Here is a 15,111-nt window from a genome sequence, read left to right as displayed (position 1 = left end):
ACATGTAGAGCTGGGTCAGTTTGAGTTGCCTTTGCTCAGAGTAGAGAAACTATATGAGTTTGACCTTGCACGACACTCCCATGATGCCTTTGGCTACGTAAGAACTGATTCCTTAAGAATCCAAAGTGTTCTTTTGTGAGTCAGTCGACTAGTTTCACAACTACAGAAACAAAAGTTGCACTACATAGATGACTCAGTAGTGTCTTCCCGTCTCTTGCTGTGAATTAAATATATGTGCAGAGAAAATAAAGTTCCACTTCTCTCCAGTTTGGGAGAGACTGTACGACTAATGACATATGAATTATACAAGCTGATGCAATAAAAAAACAAAACATCACCTCTTCTTTCTGAGCTTGTGTTATTAACCGGGGCCTCCTCTCTGTAATGGAAAATAAATCACATCCTACAGCAGAGGTTTTCACTCCTCATTGTCAACACTCAAAACCCTGCTGCTTCTCATTCCGCTCGTCTAATCAGGGAGTGATTTATATCTGGGATGCCAAGTGAATGTAATCAACCGGCAGGTACAACATGCAGCACTTTTTCTTTTAAGGTGTCCTGAGGACCACTGACCTACAGGATGATATAACAACCCAACACCAGCCATGTGGAACGAGAGTCCCAACACAACATGCCTCCCTGAGGTCTGCAAGTTAAGGTCTACGCTTCCCAGAGGGCTGTGTGACTGAGGTTATGTTAGCTCTCCATAATAATGAAAAAAAAGAAAGGAAAGAGAGAGGCTGAAATTCATTAACATTTCGGAAGTGGCTCCCAGACACAGACTGACCTTGGGTAAAGTGAGATCTAACACTTTACCGTGGCTCTTATCTCCACAGGTGTGCTTTACAACCCTCCACACCAAAAGATAAGCACAAACACAGGAGGCCTTCCTGTATATAAGACTTTACATTGTCGGAGAAAATTAAAAAGGGGGCTCTGTGGAACTTCTGAGTTGTGCTGGAAGCCCTTTTCTTATTTCACGTGAGCGGAATCCATTCGTAAACTATTGTCAGCTCCTGTCGCTCTCTGTTAGTGGAGTGGAGTGGAGTGGAGTGGAGAGAGGCACAGAAACGGTAGGGAGCTGAGAACATGCATGAAGTGGCATCCTTTGGAGAGTTGCGTAAAATCCGAGCCGAGCCCTTCACAGAGAAATCCACAGCATGAAGCAACAGACACCACAGAGAGGGAAAGGTCTTATTTTTCACTTCACATATGCCCAATAAAAAAAGTGGTTAATATGTCTAGATCTGTACACAGATCCCATTTAATCAGGAAAAATAAAAAAAAAGAGTTTGGGACACCCTGACCTGTGCACCCCCTCCTTCTGTCCAGCCTGCCTACCTTCCAGAGTCACCTCTCTTCCGGCACGTTTCAGCGCCTGCACAGCCTCGTCGTGGGTCGCGTCCCGCAGGTTCATGCCGTTCACGGACAGGATCGCGTCCCCGACATACAGCGCCTGGGTCTGGTCCGCTGCGAGCCCCTTGAAGATCTTGCTGATGAGGATGGGCATTTTATTCTCCTTCCCGCCTTTGATGCTGATCCCGAGCCCCCCGATCTCCTGCTTGGTCACCTTGACGCACCGCTTTCTGTTGGCGATCGCCTCGGGCACTCGCTCCGGGAGGTCCGTGAACGCGGTGCGCACAGTCTGCGGGCCGTTGTTGGAGTTGGCGTTGTTGTTATCAAGGTAAGATCCGTTGGTAACGCCGTTGGAGTTGACACTGTCGCTCACGCTGTCGTTAACGCCGCCGCTGCTCTCCTCGCAGCTCAACGTGAGCGCTTCATCGTTCAAGTTGACCAAAACTTTGTGCCAGCTCTCCCGCACCAAAACCTCCGCAAATCCACTTTTCTGCACTCCGGAGGCACCTGAAACTCCCGTCGCGATCACCACCGCCATCTTTGGAGCATTTCTTTTTTAAAATGACATGTGATTTGTGTGCCCGGCGCGCTCTCTCACTCTCTCAGTCCCTCTCCCACACACACACACACACACACACACGCACACATTAACTTCCACCCCTGTCTCCCTCACACTCGGTCGGACTTTGCCCCTGTGAAGTTTTTCTGCGGGACTTGTCAAGAGTCCAGACCGACCAGCCCCCGAGCCCTTTCGGCACAAGCTGCCCTCCGCTCCGCCTGCCACAGATCACAGATCTGTTGGGTGGAGTTTGCTCCCCCCGCCGCCGTCTGCCGATCCCATCTCCAGATCCTGCATGCACCAAAATGTGCTCCATCACTACTCAGCCCCCCCCCCAAGAAGCTCTGAGAGGTGACGGCTCATACAGAGTTAAACGGGCGCGAACACGCATTCATGTAGATGAGACAGTTACACACGCTGTCATGTCTACTGCCACTCTCAGTTGAGTTTGTGAGGAGCTGAAGAAGTGACGTAAAACTGGACGTTTTTTTTCTTTACTACAACTATGTTAAACACCACTTCTTATTTATTTTTCTCATAGGCTTATTGAGCCAACTGCGGGAGTTCCCGTGTCCCGCTCTGCTCGCGTTCACGCTGCACACGCGAGACCGGCCACGCGCGCACAGGAATGCGCCCGAGCCTGTTTTGATGTTTCAAAGATAGAAAGAGAGAGAGAGAGAGAGAGAAAGAGAGATGGGGGGTTATTAACGGTCTGACATGGAGAGACCCCCCTCCGAGGCTTCCCTCTCCATCTTCATTATTGTTATTCCAAAGGACATCCCCATGCCCTGTCAATCACCGCAGGCTCGTTGGCGTAGTTCAAGCAAGTGAACGCAGCAGCCCGGTCGCAGCCGTCGTCACCATAATGACTGGAGCCGCCGGGTGTCTCGACCCTCACCCGGGTTCGGGCCCTCAGACTGACTGACAGGGACGCATAGAGAGGGAGAGGATGGAGGCAAGCGAGCCGGCAGCCTCAGTCATCATTATAACAGGAGGAAAAGCAAAAAACAAGCAGGCTGCTCTGACTTCAGTGATGGGCTTCAACTGCGCAGAACCTCCAGCTTTTCTGGATGTAACAACACTTAGATCTATAAATACGCATTTTCTTTTAACAGCTGTCACTCTGATGCATGGCACCATGCTCACAGTCACACACGGCGGAGGGAGACCTGTGCCTCACTCGCGCTCATCTATTTGCAGTGTAGCTACGACATCTACTGGTCACACCTGGGAGTGACGCATTAAGGTTAACGCCACAGGGAGGTCCCGTCCAGTCATGAAATCAAATGTGCAAGGATCCATTTGTACCAAGTGCGATCAAAATAAAGAACACACAGCGTTAAAAGGTCTTCACGCTGGGAGATTTTAATTTAGTCGCAGCAACGTTTTGCACGTGCATCGATGAGGATTTGCGATGTGTTGTTTAATTGTGTCATTTAATTTACCTGGCTTTTGGCGTCGTCTTGCTGGGGATACAAAAACACATTTCCTGCCCTGGTGCCATCAGATGTATTATTTTCTTTCCTGAAAACTAAACAGTAACCTATCTTGTATCTTGAAAATTCACAATAAAATGTCCATAATATGCTAGTTTTCAGGTTCATAATTTTATTTTGGGTTATTACTAGATTAGGTTTACTATTGGTCACTATAATTTGCATCATTTAGATGTATGGACGCTGACAGCCGTCAAGGTTCCAACAGGGAATCTGGTGCAATTGTAGCTCTTACAGAGGCTTTATAATCCAGGCTGGAACTCGGGTGTCTTTGTGGGGACTTTGTACAATAAATAGAGGATACTTCTGATGTCAGTTGTCTGTTGTAAATATTTACACCAACCGGTCCTATTTTATTTCCCATAGTGCTTTGGGAGACTCCTTTGACCAATCAGAGTTCTGTTCTTGTCCACCAAGGTTGATCTGAGTATGAAAATAGGTGAGAACTAAGATCCAAAACACAGAAAACAAGCATGTCCCACTGGTGGCCCCACAGCCTGATGTCTGAGGTGATGCTTCAATTCTGTAATAGTGAAGCCACCAATGTGTGCTTCAATTTTTGAGTTTTTTTTTCCAAGCTGTTTGCCAAGACTTGGGAAAACAATTTTCAAAAAGCCGGAGGCCATTATATTTGAAATTTGGATACATTTCCACTGAGTCATTTAAATATTTACACATTCATGTGATATCTCTGAAGCACACATATTCTGATAGCTCAGGTGTTACTGAAAAGTAAATTCCTTTTTTACAGGGTTGATATTTTAGAAGCATAATTACACGAAAAGACCCAGCAAACCAAAAATAAGGAAAAACATTTCAGGGCTCAATAATTTGCTGGGGCGATGTGAGATCATCTTGTCCTTGTCCTCTTATGTAACTGAAGAAGAGAGGGTTCCAACACTGATGGGTGATTCAGCAAGCCAAGGAAATGTTTTTTAAATCATTTCACTGCTTGTTTACAGTCAGTTGACATAGCTAAAGCTTCATTGACTTTAAATTTACCATTTGACAATAATGGTTATTACCAATAAAGTGCCTGTGCTCTATAAATTACATAGTTTTTTTTTATGTTTATTACAATGAATTTAAATTAAAGAGGTTGAAAACAACAGTCTGTAGTTTGGACCTGATATTAAAAGATATATATGAGAAATAAGGGCACTTTCTCATATTATGATTAAATATGATATCTTTCACATTATGTAATCACAGGAATATATATATATATAGCACAGACACACACCTCCTCACTTGCCCGCCCTCAAAACACTGGATCATTACTACTGAGCTGCACCAACGAGGGGATTAGTTTATTTATTTTGAGAGTGAAACCGAAACAGAAATACTGCGAATACTTTTGGCTTAATGAGGCGTAGGCGCTGCGATTGATTTTTCACTTTTATATGGAAATGAGCTATCAGATGAAATGTACGTTCTTTGTTGTTGTAATGACCTTCGAAACAAACAAATAAACAGAAGGCAGTCTTATTAAAGGTGTTGGTATTTAAAGGGTGTTGATGAACCTTTATTTTTAATCCTCAGTCAGCTCTAGTGCGTTGATTACACTCTCTTTGTGTTTTCATTGCAACGGGGAGACGCAGAGGTGGTTTACACACACAGTTACACTGGTTATCTGGAGAATCAAGTGAAGGAAGCGCCATGCCCAAGAGCACTCGCGTTGTAAGGGAGATTCAAGCTCAAGATGGTAACCTAAAACGTTTTGACCCAGTTTCTCTCTTCTTACAGAGCAAACACTTTCCCCTCACATCATTTTTATCACCACTCCTGTTTTTCTACCCTCTGTCCACCTTTTCCTCCATCCACTCCTTTCTACCTTCATTCACCCCACCTTGGTCTAGGTTTTGCTCGCTTTTGGTTGCTTTCTTTACCTCCACAACCTCTCATTTCCTTCTTTTCTCACTTCTTTTCACAAATTTGCATCAAGGGGCTTCACGTCCTCTACTCATAGATCCTTGATTCAAGCAGAAGAAACTCACCCAAACAAACCTCAGGAAGAAAAAAACGAAGGACCCCTCTCCCTAGAATTACAGCATTGATGGCAAAATGATCAATAGATTATACCGATGAGCGAATTCAGCAAGACGTTGAGCAACTCGGAGGTATTTACTCAGGTTTTACTGGCCTGCAGTCTTTCCTTGACCTCTCAGTTTCTTGCCTTTGTCGGCACACAGCAACCTTCTTTGTGCTTTTATCTCTACCAACTGTCGGTCGGTGGAATAGCATAAAACTAACATCAGGCTTTATATCTTCCTCTGCATACTTGCTCATGTGTATTTGCATCCTTGTGCATATATAAAAACCCAACGGGGCCACTACTAATAAAGATCATTGCTCCATAGCCCCCTTTAGTTGTGTTTAACTGCACAATATTGATGATTCCAAGCAGAGTTCAAGTCAGGACAGCAAAAAAAGGGGTGTAGGGGAGGTGGAGGCTTACAAAAACCAAATAAGGCCAAAGCAATAAACGCCCAGTATTTAACATTTAAAGTCTCTAAAACGTATGAAGTTGACAACACAAACACATACTACAATCTTGTATTCCTCATAATCAAAGGAATCATTAAGAAGATTATGTGTTAGAAAGTAGCCAAACACCAGAATTCTGGACTTTAAGCACCACATCAGAGCAAACTTCACACTCAATGTCCAGTGGTTTGGCTGCTTCATTGATTCATGAAAAGACATTTCATTTTGGCTCAGCATATAACCTCTAAAGTTCAACATTAAAAAACAGGTTAACAGTGGCCCATTCATGCTTCTCTCCGCTCTGTCCTGACAGTGAAAACATTCAAACTAAACAGCTGTTTTTCTCAAGAGCAAATATTTGTTGGGTGATTCACTTCTTTTCAGTGGCAAACACACTGAAATATCTCATTCACTTCAGGTTAACCCTTCGAGAGCGGTGACATTCCGAATCACTTCACACAAGCTGACTTGATCCGGAAGATGGGTTTCCCTTTAGTTATGGAATGACGCACAGATGCTCCTTGTGGTTTGAGGCGGTCTTGGCTTTTTAAGTGTGCCCCTACACCAGGAAGCAAGAACTAAGAATTCTTTTTGATCACAAATTTCCCAAAATTATAGGTCACTTCATGTCATAAACATTTTTTTTTGACAAGGTTCAACTGGTAAGGGGTTAATGTCACGTAGGAGGTGCAGATGGGTGGAGTTTGAATCAGGGGAGGGAGAACTGTTGCATCATTTACAGAGAAATGAAACTTAACATTGGGATAAAAAAACAGGTCAGTTTGTGTGCACACAAAGAGAGGCAGCAGTGCAAAGCATCCACATCCTCAAGAAGGTAAAGTTCAACTATATATGCACAGTAATATTCTGATATTGTAGAATATTTCTGCTGCTACATGCTGAGTCGACAGCTTTTGTGCATTAATCCAGATGTAGGACAACAGGTCGCTGTTAGATATGTTTGTTTGATCACTTTATGATCATGTAACAGCCAGGAAGTGTCTATTATGAACTCTGCAGTGTTCTTTGTTGCAGACATGGCCACAGCCAGCCCTCTTCTGTCTGAAGATCAGTTCATCTGCTCCATCTGTCTGGACGTTTTCACCGAGCCTGTCTCTACTCCATGTGGACACAACTTCTGCAAGGCCTGTAACACCAAGCACTGGGAAGGCAAAGATCAGTGCGTGTGCCCTCTGTGCAACGAGAAGTTCAACAAAGGGCTCAAACTTCGTGTCAACACCGGATACAAGGAGCTCGTGGAGAATTTTAAGAACCAGCACGCGATAGCTGACAACACTTCCCAGGTCAAACCAGGACAGGTGCCATGTGACTACTGCCCTGGTTACAGATCCAAAGCCTATAAAACTTGCCTGGTGTGTCTAAGCTCTTACTGCGAAACACACCTCGAGCCTCATCACAGAGTTGCCGTCCTAAAGGGACACAAACTGACCAATCCTGTGCACAACCTGGAGGAGAAAATATGCAAGAAACACAACAGGATTTTAGAGTTCTTGTGCAGAAGCGATGTGACACGTGTTTGTGTCCTGTGTACAGAACACAGCACTCATGATACAGTCCCTTTAGAGGAAGCTTATGTTGACAAGAGGGCTCAGATGGGGGTGGAAAAAGTGCAGGAAGTGCAGGAAATTAAACTCAAGCGTGGCAAGAGGGCGAAGAAGAAGAAGAAAGTGGCAGCGCAGACGACGCGGAGAGGAAGAGATGAAGAGATATCAAACAGTGAGGGGCCTAATTTTATGCAGATTCCTTTCATTTGGTTTCCCGAGGAAGGCCCACACCAGTTGAACAGGTATTACCTTCTTCCTGGAAACATTGGCATCTCTGGAGGGAAGTTCTACTACGAGGTTGTGACAAAAGGGAGAACAGGCTGGTTGTTAGGAGTGGTCAGAGCGTCGGTTCTTCGAAGGCAGACATTCACAGTTAACAGCAGGAATGGAAACTGGATGATAGGGTTGCAGAATAACACCTACTGCACGGCTCTACATAACATCCCCGTCCCCCTGTTCTTGACAAGGAAACCTGAGAGAGTCAGGGTGTATGTAGACTATAAAAAGGGTTTGGTGTCCTTCTATGATGAAGACATCCCGATTTACACTTTTACTGACTGCAAATTCAACGAGAGAATTTTCCTATTCTACTGTCTCACAGAGGACGTCAGCTGGCCACAGAAGCTGCGGAGGAATCTTGGGGAAATATTATTATGCGTTTTTGGAATGGTAGTGTTACTGATTTCATTCACGCAAAATGAAAGATAAATCACCTCATCTTTTAGGAGAGCGGAGTTGAGACTGATTCTGCTGAAATCTATATCCAGTTAAATGTGAACTTGCCAAAACGAGCCGTACATACGTCTTTATAGATCTACAGGCTGAGCTTGCTTTAACGGGAAATGATGAGTCATTGACGTTATTTTCTTTGTCATATATTTTTGTAGTATCGATCATATGCATTAAACAAAGCCTTTTAAATCTATTTTTGCCACAGTCGTGGGTACACTTGCAGAGGCGGTGAGTCACAAACTCACCTGTCTCTGAATGTGATACAGAACGATGAAGGTTTATGTACAGAAAGTCTGTCAATCACAAGCAGTGTTGAAGAAGTTCTGCTTCTGTGCTTTTCGTTATCTGGTGTCAAATTTTTGTACTTGAACTACAGTATAAAGTATAAATAAAGTATAAATATAACGTTTTTTCTTTTCCTGAAACACAATGTGTCTTTTCTGAGATTTATCAACACTCTGAACATTTAGAGTATGTGCAGGAGGTCAGCCCGTTCAGATGGTATCAATATGTTTTGTGTGTTGAGAGTGAGATCACTTCCACATTACACATTTAAGATCATTGCAGTGAATTTGGTGACAAGAGCTTTATTCAAACACACCACTAGAGGGGGCGATCTACTCACCCTTCATGTAAACAACAGCTGACGCAGAAGATAGAAATAACTCATGTCAGTTTAGACTGGGAGAATATTTTTATTTTAGCCAGCACATTTTAAGTCTTTATGTGGTTTATATACCTCAACATATTATACATTTTTGCAGCAGGGTTACATCATTTACAATTATTACAAACTGCCCTGAGTACAAGAGAAGCTTTAACTTGGATGTATTGCCCTGAACTTCGTTACAAACACACACTGTCCCCCTCAGAATTTACCATGATCACTCCAGTGGTCACTTGTCTTTTCATCAGGTCAAATTTTTCATCCTTTGTTTCAGACTAAATACCTACAAACCCGAATATTCCAATCAGCGTCACCTGTGGGCTGTCTTTGTGTCGCTAAGGAACACATATAGCATTCTAATATGCTAAACTAGGATGGCGAACATGCTAAAGATCACACCTGCTAAACAGCGCCATGTGAGCATTGTAATCGTGAGCACGTTAGCAGGCTAAAGTTAGCATTTAGCTCAAAGCACCACTGTTCCAAAGTACAGCCTTAGAGAAAGTATCACATTGGATCTTTCAAATATTTTTTTTATTGTACATTGATAGATTGTTCAGCAGCGGTGATGCAGTGTATGGCTTTTCAGCCCATTCACCATCAGACTTCTACACACCTTATTCACAAAGCAGCGCAGAGAGAGCAAGACTTTGTTCGACAGAGCACACAGTTGGCAGACCAAACAGACCCTGAAGTCTGTTATTCTTCGACAGCCAAGCTGTTTGAGCAGCCCTGAACAGATAGAGGATTTAGATATAGTGGGTCCTCCACCCCACTCACGTGTGTTGTCACCTTCAGTCATTCACAGTGCAGCTCATGCCTTGAAACCACGGTTTACCATTCTTTTGCAGTTATTCAATCGATGCAGTTCACTTCAGTGCAGTTTTCTGTCTCTTACGCAGCATCACGTTACTCAGACAGGGAGGCGTCAAAGAAAACATTGCCTAAAAACACTTCAGGACAACTTTGAGTGGTGACTCGGTGGTTGCTCAGCTGGACTGCTATTCTCCCCTTTTTCAGGTGGTCAGTCAGTGAGGCTATCAACAGCGGTCGGCCTTTCATCAAGGCAGCGATGTATGTCATTCAGTTAGGTCATCTAGTAGCATGATATCATGCAAGTGTTTAGCAGATATATTGTCATTGTCATTAGTTGTACAGGTATCAGGTAACCCAAAGTGTTGGACAAAATTAAGATTGAACAGAAAAAGGTTCTAGATGACACATTGAAATAACTCATCCTGAGGTAGAGATGAATTTCTTTACACTGTCTGTTCTGTGCTCAGTATGAGGGTGCTAGAAAGGTCAAAGGTCAGTGGGATCTTCCTCTGAGCACCATTAGTGCCTAAATAACATCAATTTTAAGCAGTGACATCTAATATTTATTGAAATGTTTTTTGTAGCCATGCGACTTGCCTAAGTGCAAAGCTGGACTGACAACAGAAGGCTGTCTTTGGTTTGTGTGTACATGTTTTCATTGTTTAGCCTGCTAATCTGAGCGTACTGTAAAGAGAATTCAACACTGAACCAAGCTCAAAATCCTACATCCACAAACATAACCAACATGTGACATGACCACACACCTCTGCTCAGCAGAAACCATAACATAGCTGCAACCAGATGTGTCGACCACAGTGTCAGTCCTCCACTGATCCAAGCTACTGATGAGCTAAAGTTTCCACTGAACAGCTATTTTAGGAAGCAGCGACAATCCTACAGGGAATAACTGGCTTTTCCACTGTGACCTTCCTGGTCGGATCAGGGACAGAGGTCAAAGGGTCACCACCCACTCTCAGCGGGGCTCGGACGGTTTGGTAACTTCTGGGTCCCATGTGACTGAACAGTGGTGTGACTGTTAAAAGGGAATCCAGATGAAGAGGTGCACCTCAAAGGCAGATGTGTGAAGACCTTCAAGATGTGTGTTCAGTTCCAGGGAAAGACATCATGGTACATAGACTATGTGAGAAGGGAAGGTGATCTTTGATATCGTTTTATTTTCATATGAGGTGTTTAGTCAGCAATACTGATAAAAGTAGAGCAGTCATATTGTTAGTATTAGGTAACTCTTGGCATACATTTGACTGACCCGTATTAACACAACACATCCATGATAATAGTTTTTATAACAGAACAGTGTGATGTAGGGCGATGATCTGTCACACATCAGACAGCCTGACAGGAGCTGGTTGTAGGATAAACCACACGATTTATGTAAAGTTCATATAGTGTTTAACTCTCAGCCCATATAATTGCACCTGCACTATACTGTAACAAGACTAGTATTGATTATAATAAAGAGAAGCTGTGATACGAAAAATACACTTTTATTTTCAAATGTTGATTTTTGCAGTATTGTTCAGACCGATACAGGAACAAGCAGTGTGAAGTATAAACCAAGCGGTAAGCAAAACGACATACCAATATATACAATTCATGTTTACATTGTTACCAATTAAAGCTGTGTATTTGATACACACTCAGTGACATAAGCTATACAGCAAGTATTTACATAACTTTTGTCATCTTGAAATAGCTGATGTTTACGTTAATTAACAAAAGACAAAAACAAACAAAAAACAGTATATAGTCTTCCTTCTAAACCCTAAAAACATAGATTTGCATTTATTGGCGGGAACATACAAACATTATGCATTTTACAACGGGGGTAGGAAGATGTTAGAAATGACACCAAGTCACCACAGTGAGCTCTCTTTCAAAGGTTGAGCCCAGGTCAAAGTACCTAGTCCAGTTATTTCAAAAATGTGACCCATATTCAAAGCATTTCCATGGTAACAGCTTGCCCTATAAACCTTAATTACCCTCTTTCTGCTCGTTCTTATTTATCAGTTGGGAAGGTTACAGGATGTGACTGTTCTTCATTTTGGCTTTTAGGTGATGTTATACTTTATCCGGGAGGATGCACATAATTTAGGCGGAACAAAACACACAGTAGTTTCATGTTCTTTGTCTAAAAAACTCTTAATCAAACCCTCTTATTGGAGGGCTTTAAGCCACCATGACTCTTGTGCATGTATACACTACCCTGTGACTAACTGACCTCATGAACAAAGGCTGTTTCCTCCACATACGTAAGAACACTCACACACATCCGAAGTCTGCTGGGAGTAGCTGGTAGTATACCTGATCTCCACAAGGTTTAAGTGCTTCAATTCTACTTAAGTGAACATGACACTTAATTGTCCACAGGATGTTACACAATTAAAACCCTTTTGAGGAGAGCGTGATACAGATCTATTCACTTCTCTATCATCACAACCATAAAAGGGGACGCTCATTTTACGAATGTTTCTCCCCATTATAAGCAGATATAATTGATTGCACAGTTGTCTGACTATTGAACTGGGTGTATTCCACAGTTATTTTCAAATCTAATATTTAGAATCCGTGCAACTCAAAATTACTGGTTTTAGAGATACAATCAGATACAATCTTGACTTCCTGTTCATTGTAACCGTATCATTATCTCACAGTGGCTTGATGACCTATAACCTCATGCCGCTGTATCCCAGCTCTGATGGCGGCCACACAGCGTTGTCTCGGGGGCAGTGGCTGTGACAGACGCAGGTCAGGATCACCATCACCGGCCTCTTGGTGGTTTTGCCGTTGGCACACTGGAAGTCCACCAGGGCGGTCTTGGTTCTGTGGGGGGTGCAGCAGCGGCCGTCTGTGCAGGAGCCGCAGTAGCGAGGCTTGTAGGCACCGACGCTGGTGCAGTTCTTATAGGAGAGGTGGACGGCGGTGTCGCTCCTCACCATCCTCTGGCACTTACTGCCTCTCTGTGGGGAGAGAAAGAATCATTCATTGTACTAATGCATACTAAAAAAGTAACTCTGTGATTTTTATCTATTAGCTCATGTATTCTAGTGCTACTGGCATCTAATTAGGCTAAAGCATATGAAAACTCCTGCGTAATGAATATAGCATCCATGTTGTCCAAATGTACCTTTGGTGCGAGCTGTGTCAGCAGCATCTGGTCCTGCTGGTTGTCACAGGGTCTGATCATACACAGTCGGCTCTGCTTCACCATCTCACACCGACGGTTCTTATTGGTGACCCTGGTGGACAACCCCATGCCGCAGGTTTGAGAGCAGGCGCCCCACTCTGTGGTCTGCTCAATGCAGTTGAGGCTGGCGTCGTAATTGTCAAATCTCACCGTTTCCTCCTGACGATAGGCTGAAGGCAAAGATGGACAGAGGAGTTAGTGGAGAAAAAAACAACCCGTCGTCTATTAATTCGTGCACTCGTATATAAGAAAGGCTTGAAAGCATATTCGGAGAAAACTTGTTTGAGAAATTATCCTTGATTCAGACAACAGAGCGATGTATCACATCACTGTTTCACATTCCAGACTGAACAGACAACCCTGTCTCTTTCCTCCATGTTTCCTCTCCCTTTCTCAACCCTTCCTTTAACTTTTCCTTCCTTTGCTTCCTGCTCCCTCTCCCCGATCAGGTCAGAGAAATGTACATAACCTCTCAACTCTGTGTCTCACACTGCAGTGACACTAACGTCAAAGTATCTCTGTATGCAGTTCGTCTCATCCCATCTCACCCAACTTCCAGTCTACTCACCCGCCATGGCAAAACCACCCAGCGCACTGGCCTCAGCCTGGGGCTCACACACCCACTTCTCGCAGCACTCTCCAGGCACCTGGACCCTGCGTGGCATGGGGCAGTCGGGCCCGGGCAGCATCACATCCACGGTGCAGCGTGGCACGCAGCCAATCTGCCCATCGCGGCACATGCACTGGTACTTGCAGCTGGGGAAGAAGACCTGGCCATTCCGATAGACAGAACCATCCAAAACGCAAACAGTTCCCTCATGAGCTGAAGGAAGGAGACAAATATTTGGTTAGAACGGATACAAATTCTCTCCTTGCAATGACAAATAAGGACTTGCGTACTTTGGCTACTCACCCAAACAGATGCCAGTCCTCTTGCGGATGTCTATCCCGTATTCACACTGCAGCCCTTTACGTGTGTCACAGGGGTTCATTTCAGAGCACACCTGACCTTTCTGACGGGCACACACCAGGCAGCAGGCGCAGTCATCCAGGATCAGGGGCACCCCGGGGAGACACATGGGGGGCTCCTTTGGGCACTGGCATCTGCGAGGACACCCCTGGGACCAGGCAAGTGTAAACACCTGGGGGGGAACGAAAATGAATCAGTTCTCTCTTTCTCTTTAAACCAATCAATATACCATGACAACACATACAATACATATAGAAAAGTGCTTTTAGCGATTAAAATCAATTCTATATTCTAATTTTTACATTATACAAAAGCAGTTTTGAAGGGTGGTGTAATCATAAATATGCCGAATAGCAAGCTATGACTTCAGCAAACTTTAAAGCAGTTAATTGCTCAGTGAAACCGACGAGTATTGTGGGAATAAAGAGGCTAAAATAAGTTTTCCAGTTATTAAGTTTCAGCAAATTTAGACATAATTTAACACTTTGTAATTACACTCTGCTAAATCTTGAGATTGTAGGTTTAAAAACCTTTAAGAGTTTTTTTTTTTTTTTTTTTTAAATAAACATCATTAAACCTCTTCATGCAAAGAGTACCTGCTGAAAAGACAATGAAAATCTGATGTAATGCCTACCTGAGCAGTAAAGAAGACAAAAAGAGCTCTCTCTGACAGATTGGTCATCTTCAGAATCAAAATGATCTCCAGTCTAAAAGATTTTCCAGTTGCTGCAGCTGATCTGAGTCCTTTGGTTCAGGGTTGAATCTTCCCTCCTTTCTGGCTGTGGCGTTGCAGAAGGTTGTGATCTCTTTGTCGTTGTGGCACAGGAGTGGGGAGAGGAGGACCTTATATAGCTGAGCTGTCCTGCTGGCACCATGACAACAAACAGGAAGGAATGTTGGAGAGATCACCCAGAGTGTTGGAGGAAGACAAGAGTCACATTTTTTTTGTGAGGTCCTGTCAGAGAGGGTACCTAAAACATACAGAGAGAGGTTTCAGCCTTTACAGTATAATATTTCTTTAAAAAAAAATCTGGCAGTTGTTTTTTGTATATCCTGTAAACACGTCCAATGTCTGATTGATCATTGTAAATTCTACAGGCCTATTTGTACATTTGTTCATCATAAACTCATTTGCTTTCTCACATTTTTCCTTCTGAAGTATCCTTAATGGGGATTCCCTTGTGCAGTCCAGGATGTTCATGTCATTAAATGGAGTCTGGGGGCTCCCTCACTTTGGGTGGTGACCCTTTGACCTCTC

At 43.6% G+C, this 15,111-nt stretch overlaps 3 protein-coding genes across 5 annotated transcripts in view; 1 reads left to right on the top strand and 2 right to left on the bottom strand.

Annotated features, from left to right (window-relative positions):
• sntb1 (syntrophin, basic 1) overlaps nt 1-2,335 on the bottom strand; it is a 43,785-nt gene extending 41,450 nt beyond the window's left edge. Inside the window, exon 1 of one of the 2 annotated variants that reach the window (XM_030394299.1) lies at nt 1,342-2,335. In XM_030394299.1, the coding sequence (XP_030250159.1) occupies nt 1,342-1,894 (553 nt within the window). In that variant the 5' untranslated portion in view covers nt 1,895-2,335. The remainder of the gene's footprint in view (nt 1-1,341) is intronic. The other variant, XM_030394298.1, reaches the window with a different exon arrangement.
• Nucleotides 1,571-8,613, top strand: LOC115567577 (E3 ubiquitin-protein ligase TRIM47-like). 2 transcript variants are annotated; one of them, XM_030394301.1, is made up of 2 exons: nt 1,571-1,684; nt 6,934-8,613. In XM_030394301.1, exon 2 carries the CDS (start codon nt 6,936-6,938, stop codon nt 8,169-8,171), a length of 1,236 nt encoding a protein of 411 aa, XP_030250161.1. In that variant the 5' UTR covers nt 1,571-1,684; nt 6,934-6,935; the 3' UTR covers nt 8,172-8,613. The 2 variants fall into 2 exon arrangements, with proteins under 2 accessions (XP_030250161.1, XP_030250160.1); XM_030394300.1 differs by lacking the exon at nt 1,571-1,684 and adding an exon at nt 6,623-6,733 and having other exon boundaries at nt 6,934-8,605.
• A 2,551-nt stretch (nt 8,614-11,164) lies between these two features.
• LOC115567578 (CCN family member 3) lies at nt 11,165-14,675 on the bottom strand. Its single transcript, XM_030394302.1, has 5 exons — nt 14,488-14,675; nt 13,797-14,025; nt 13,452-13,706; nt 12,824-13,053; nt 11,165-12,656 (listed from the first exon to the last, which is right to left on the bottom strand). The coding sequence occupies exons 1-5, from the start codon at nt 14,533-14,535 to the stop codon at nt 12,363-12,365; spliced, it is 1,056 nt and encodes a 351-aa protein (XP_030250162.1). The 5' UTR covers nt 14,536-14,675; the 3' UTR covers nt 11,165-12,362.
• Nucleotides 14,676-15,111: the final 436 nt, after the last annotated feature.

This window comes from Sparus aurata, chromosome 17 (assembly GCF_900880675.1).
Source record: "Sparus aurata chromosome 17, fSpaAur1.1, whole genome shotgun sequence".
In the NCBI taxonomy this organism is placed as follows: Eukaryota; Metazoa; Chordata; class Actinopteri; order Spariformes; family Sparidae; genus Sparus; species Sparus aurata.
The sequence above is the reverse complement of the archived record's forward strand: the minus strand, read 5'-3'. Positions and strand labels throughout refer to the sequence as shown.

Excerpts from the sequence above, each read along its gene's own strand:
- LOC115567577 (XM_030394301.1), top strand. The coding sequence starts at position 6,936 with ATGGCCACAGCCAGCCCTCTTCTGTCTGAAGATCAGTTCATCTGCTCC.
- LOC115567578 (XM_030394302.1), bottom strand. The coding sequence starts at position 14,535 with ATGACCAATCTGTCAGAGAGAGCTCTTTTTGTCTTCTTTACTGCTCAG. Across the intron at positions 14,026-14,487 it reads TTGTCTTCTTTACTGCTCAG|GTGTTTACACTTGCCTGGTC; the intron begins GTAGGCATTACA and ends GTTCCCCCCCAG. Across the intron at positions 13,054-13,451 it reads GGGTGGTTTTGCCATGGCGG|CCTATCGTCAGGAGGAAACG; the intron begins GTGAGTAGACTG and ends CTTTGCCTTCAG.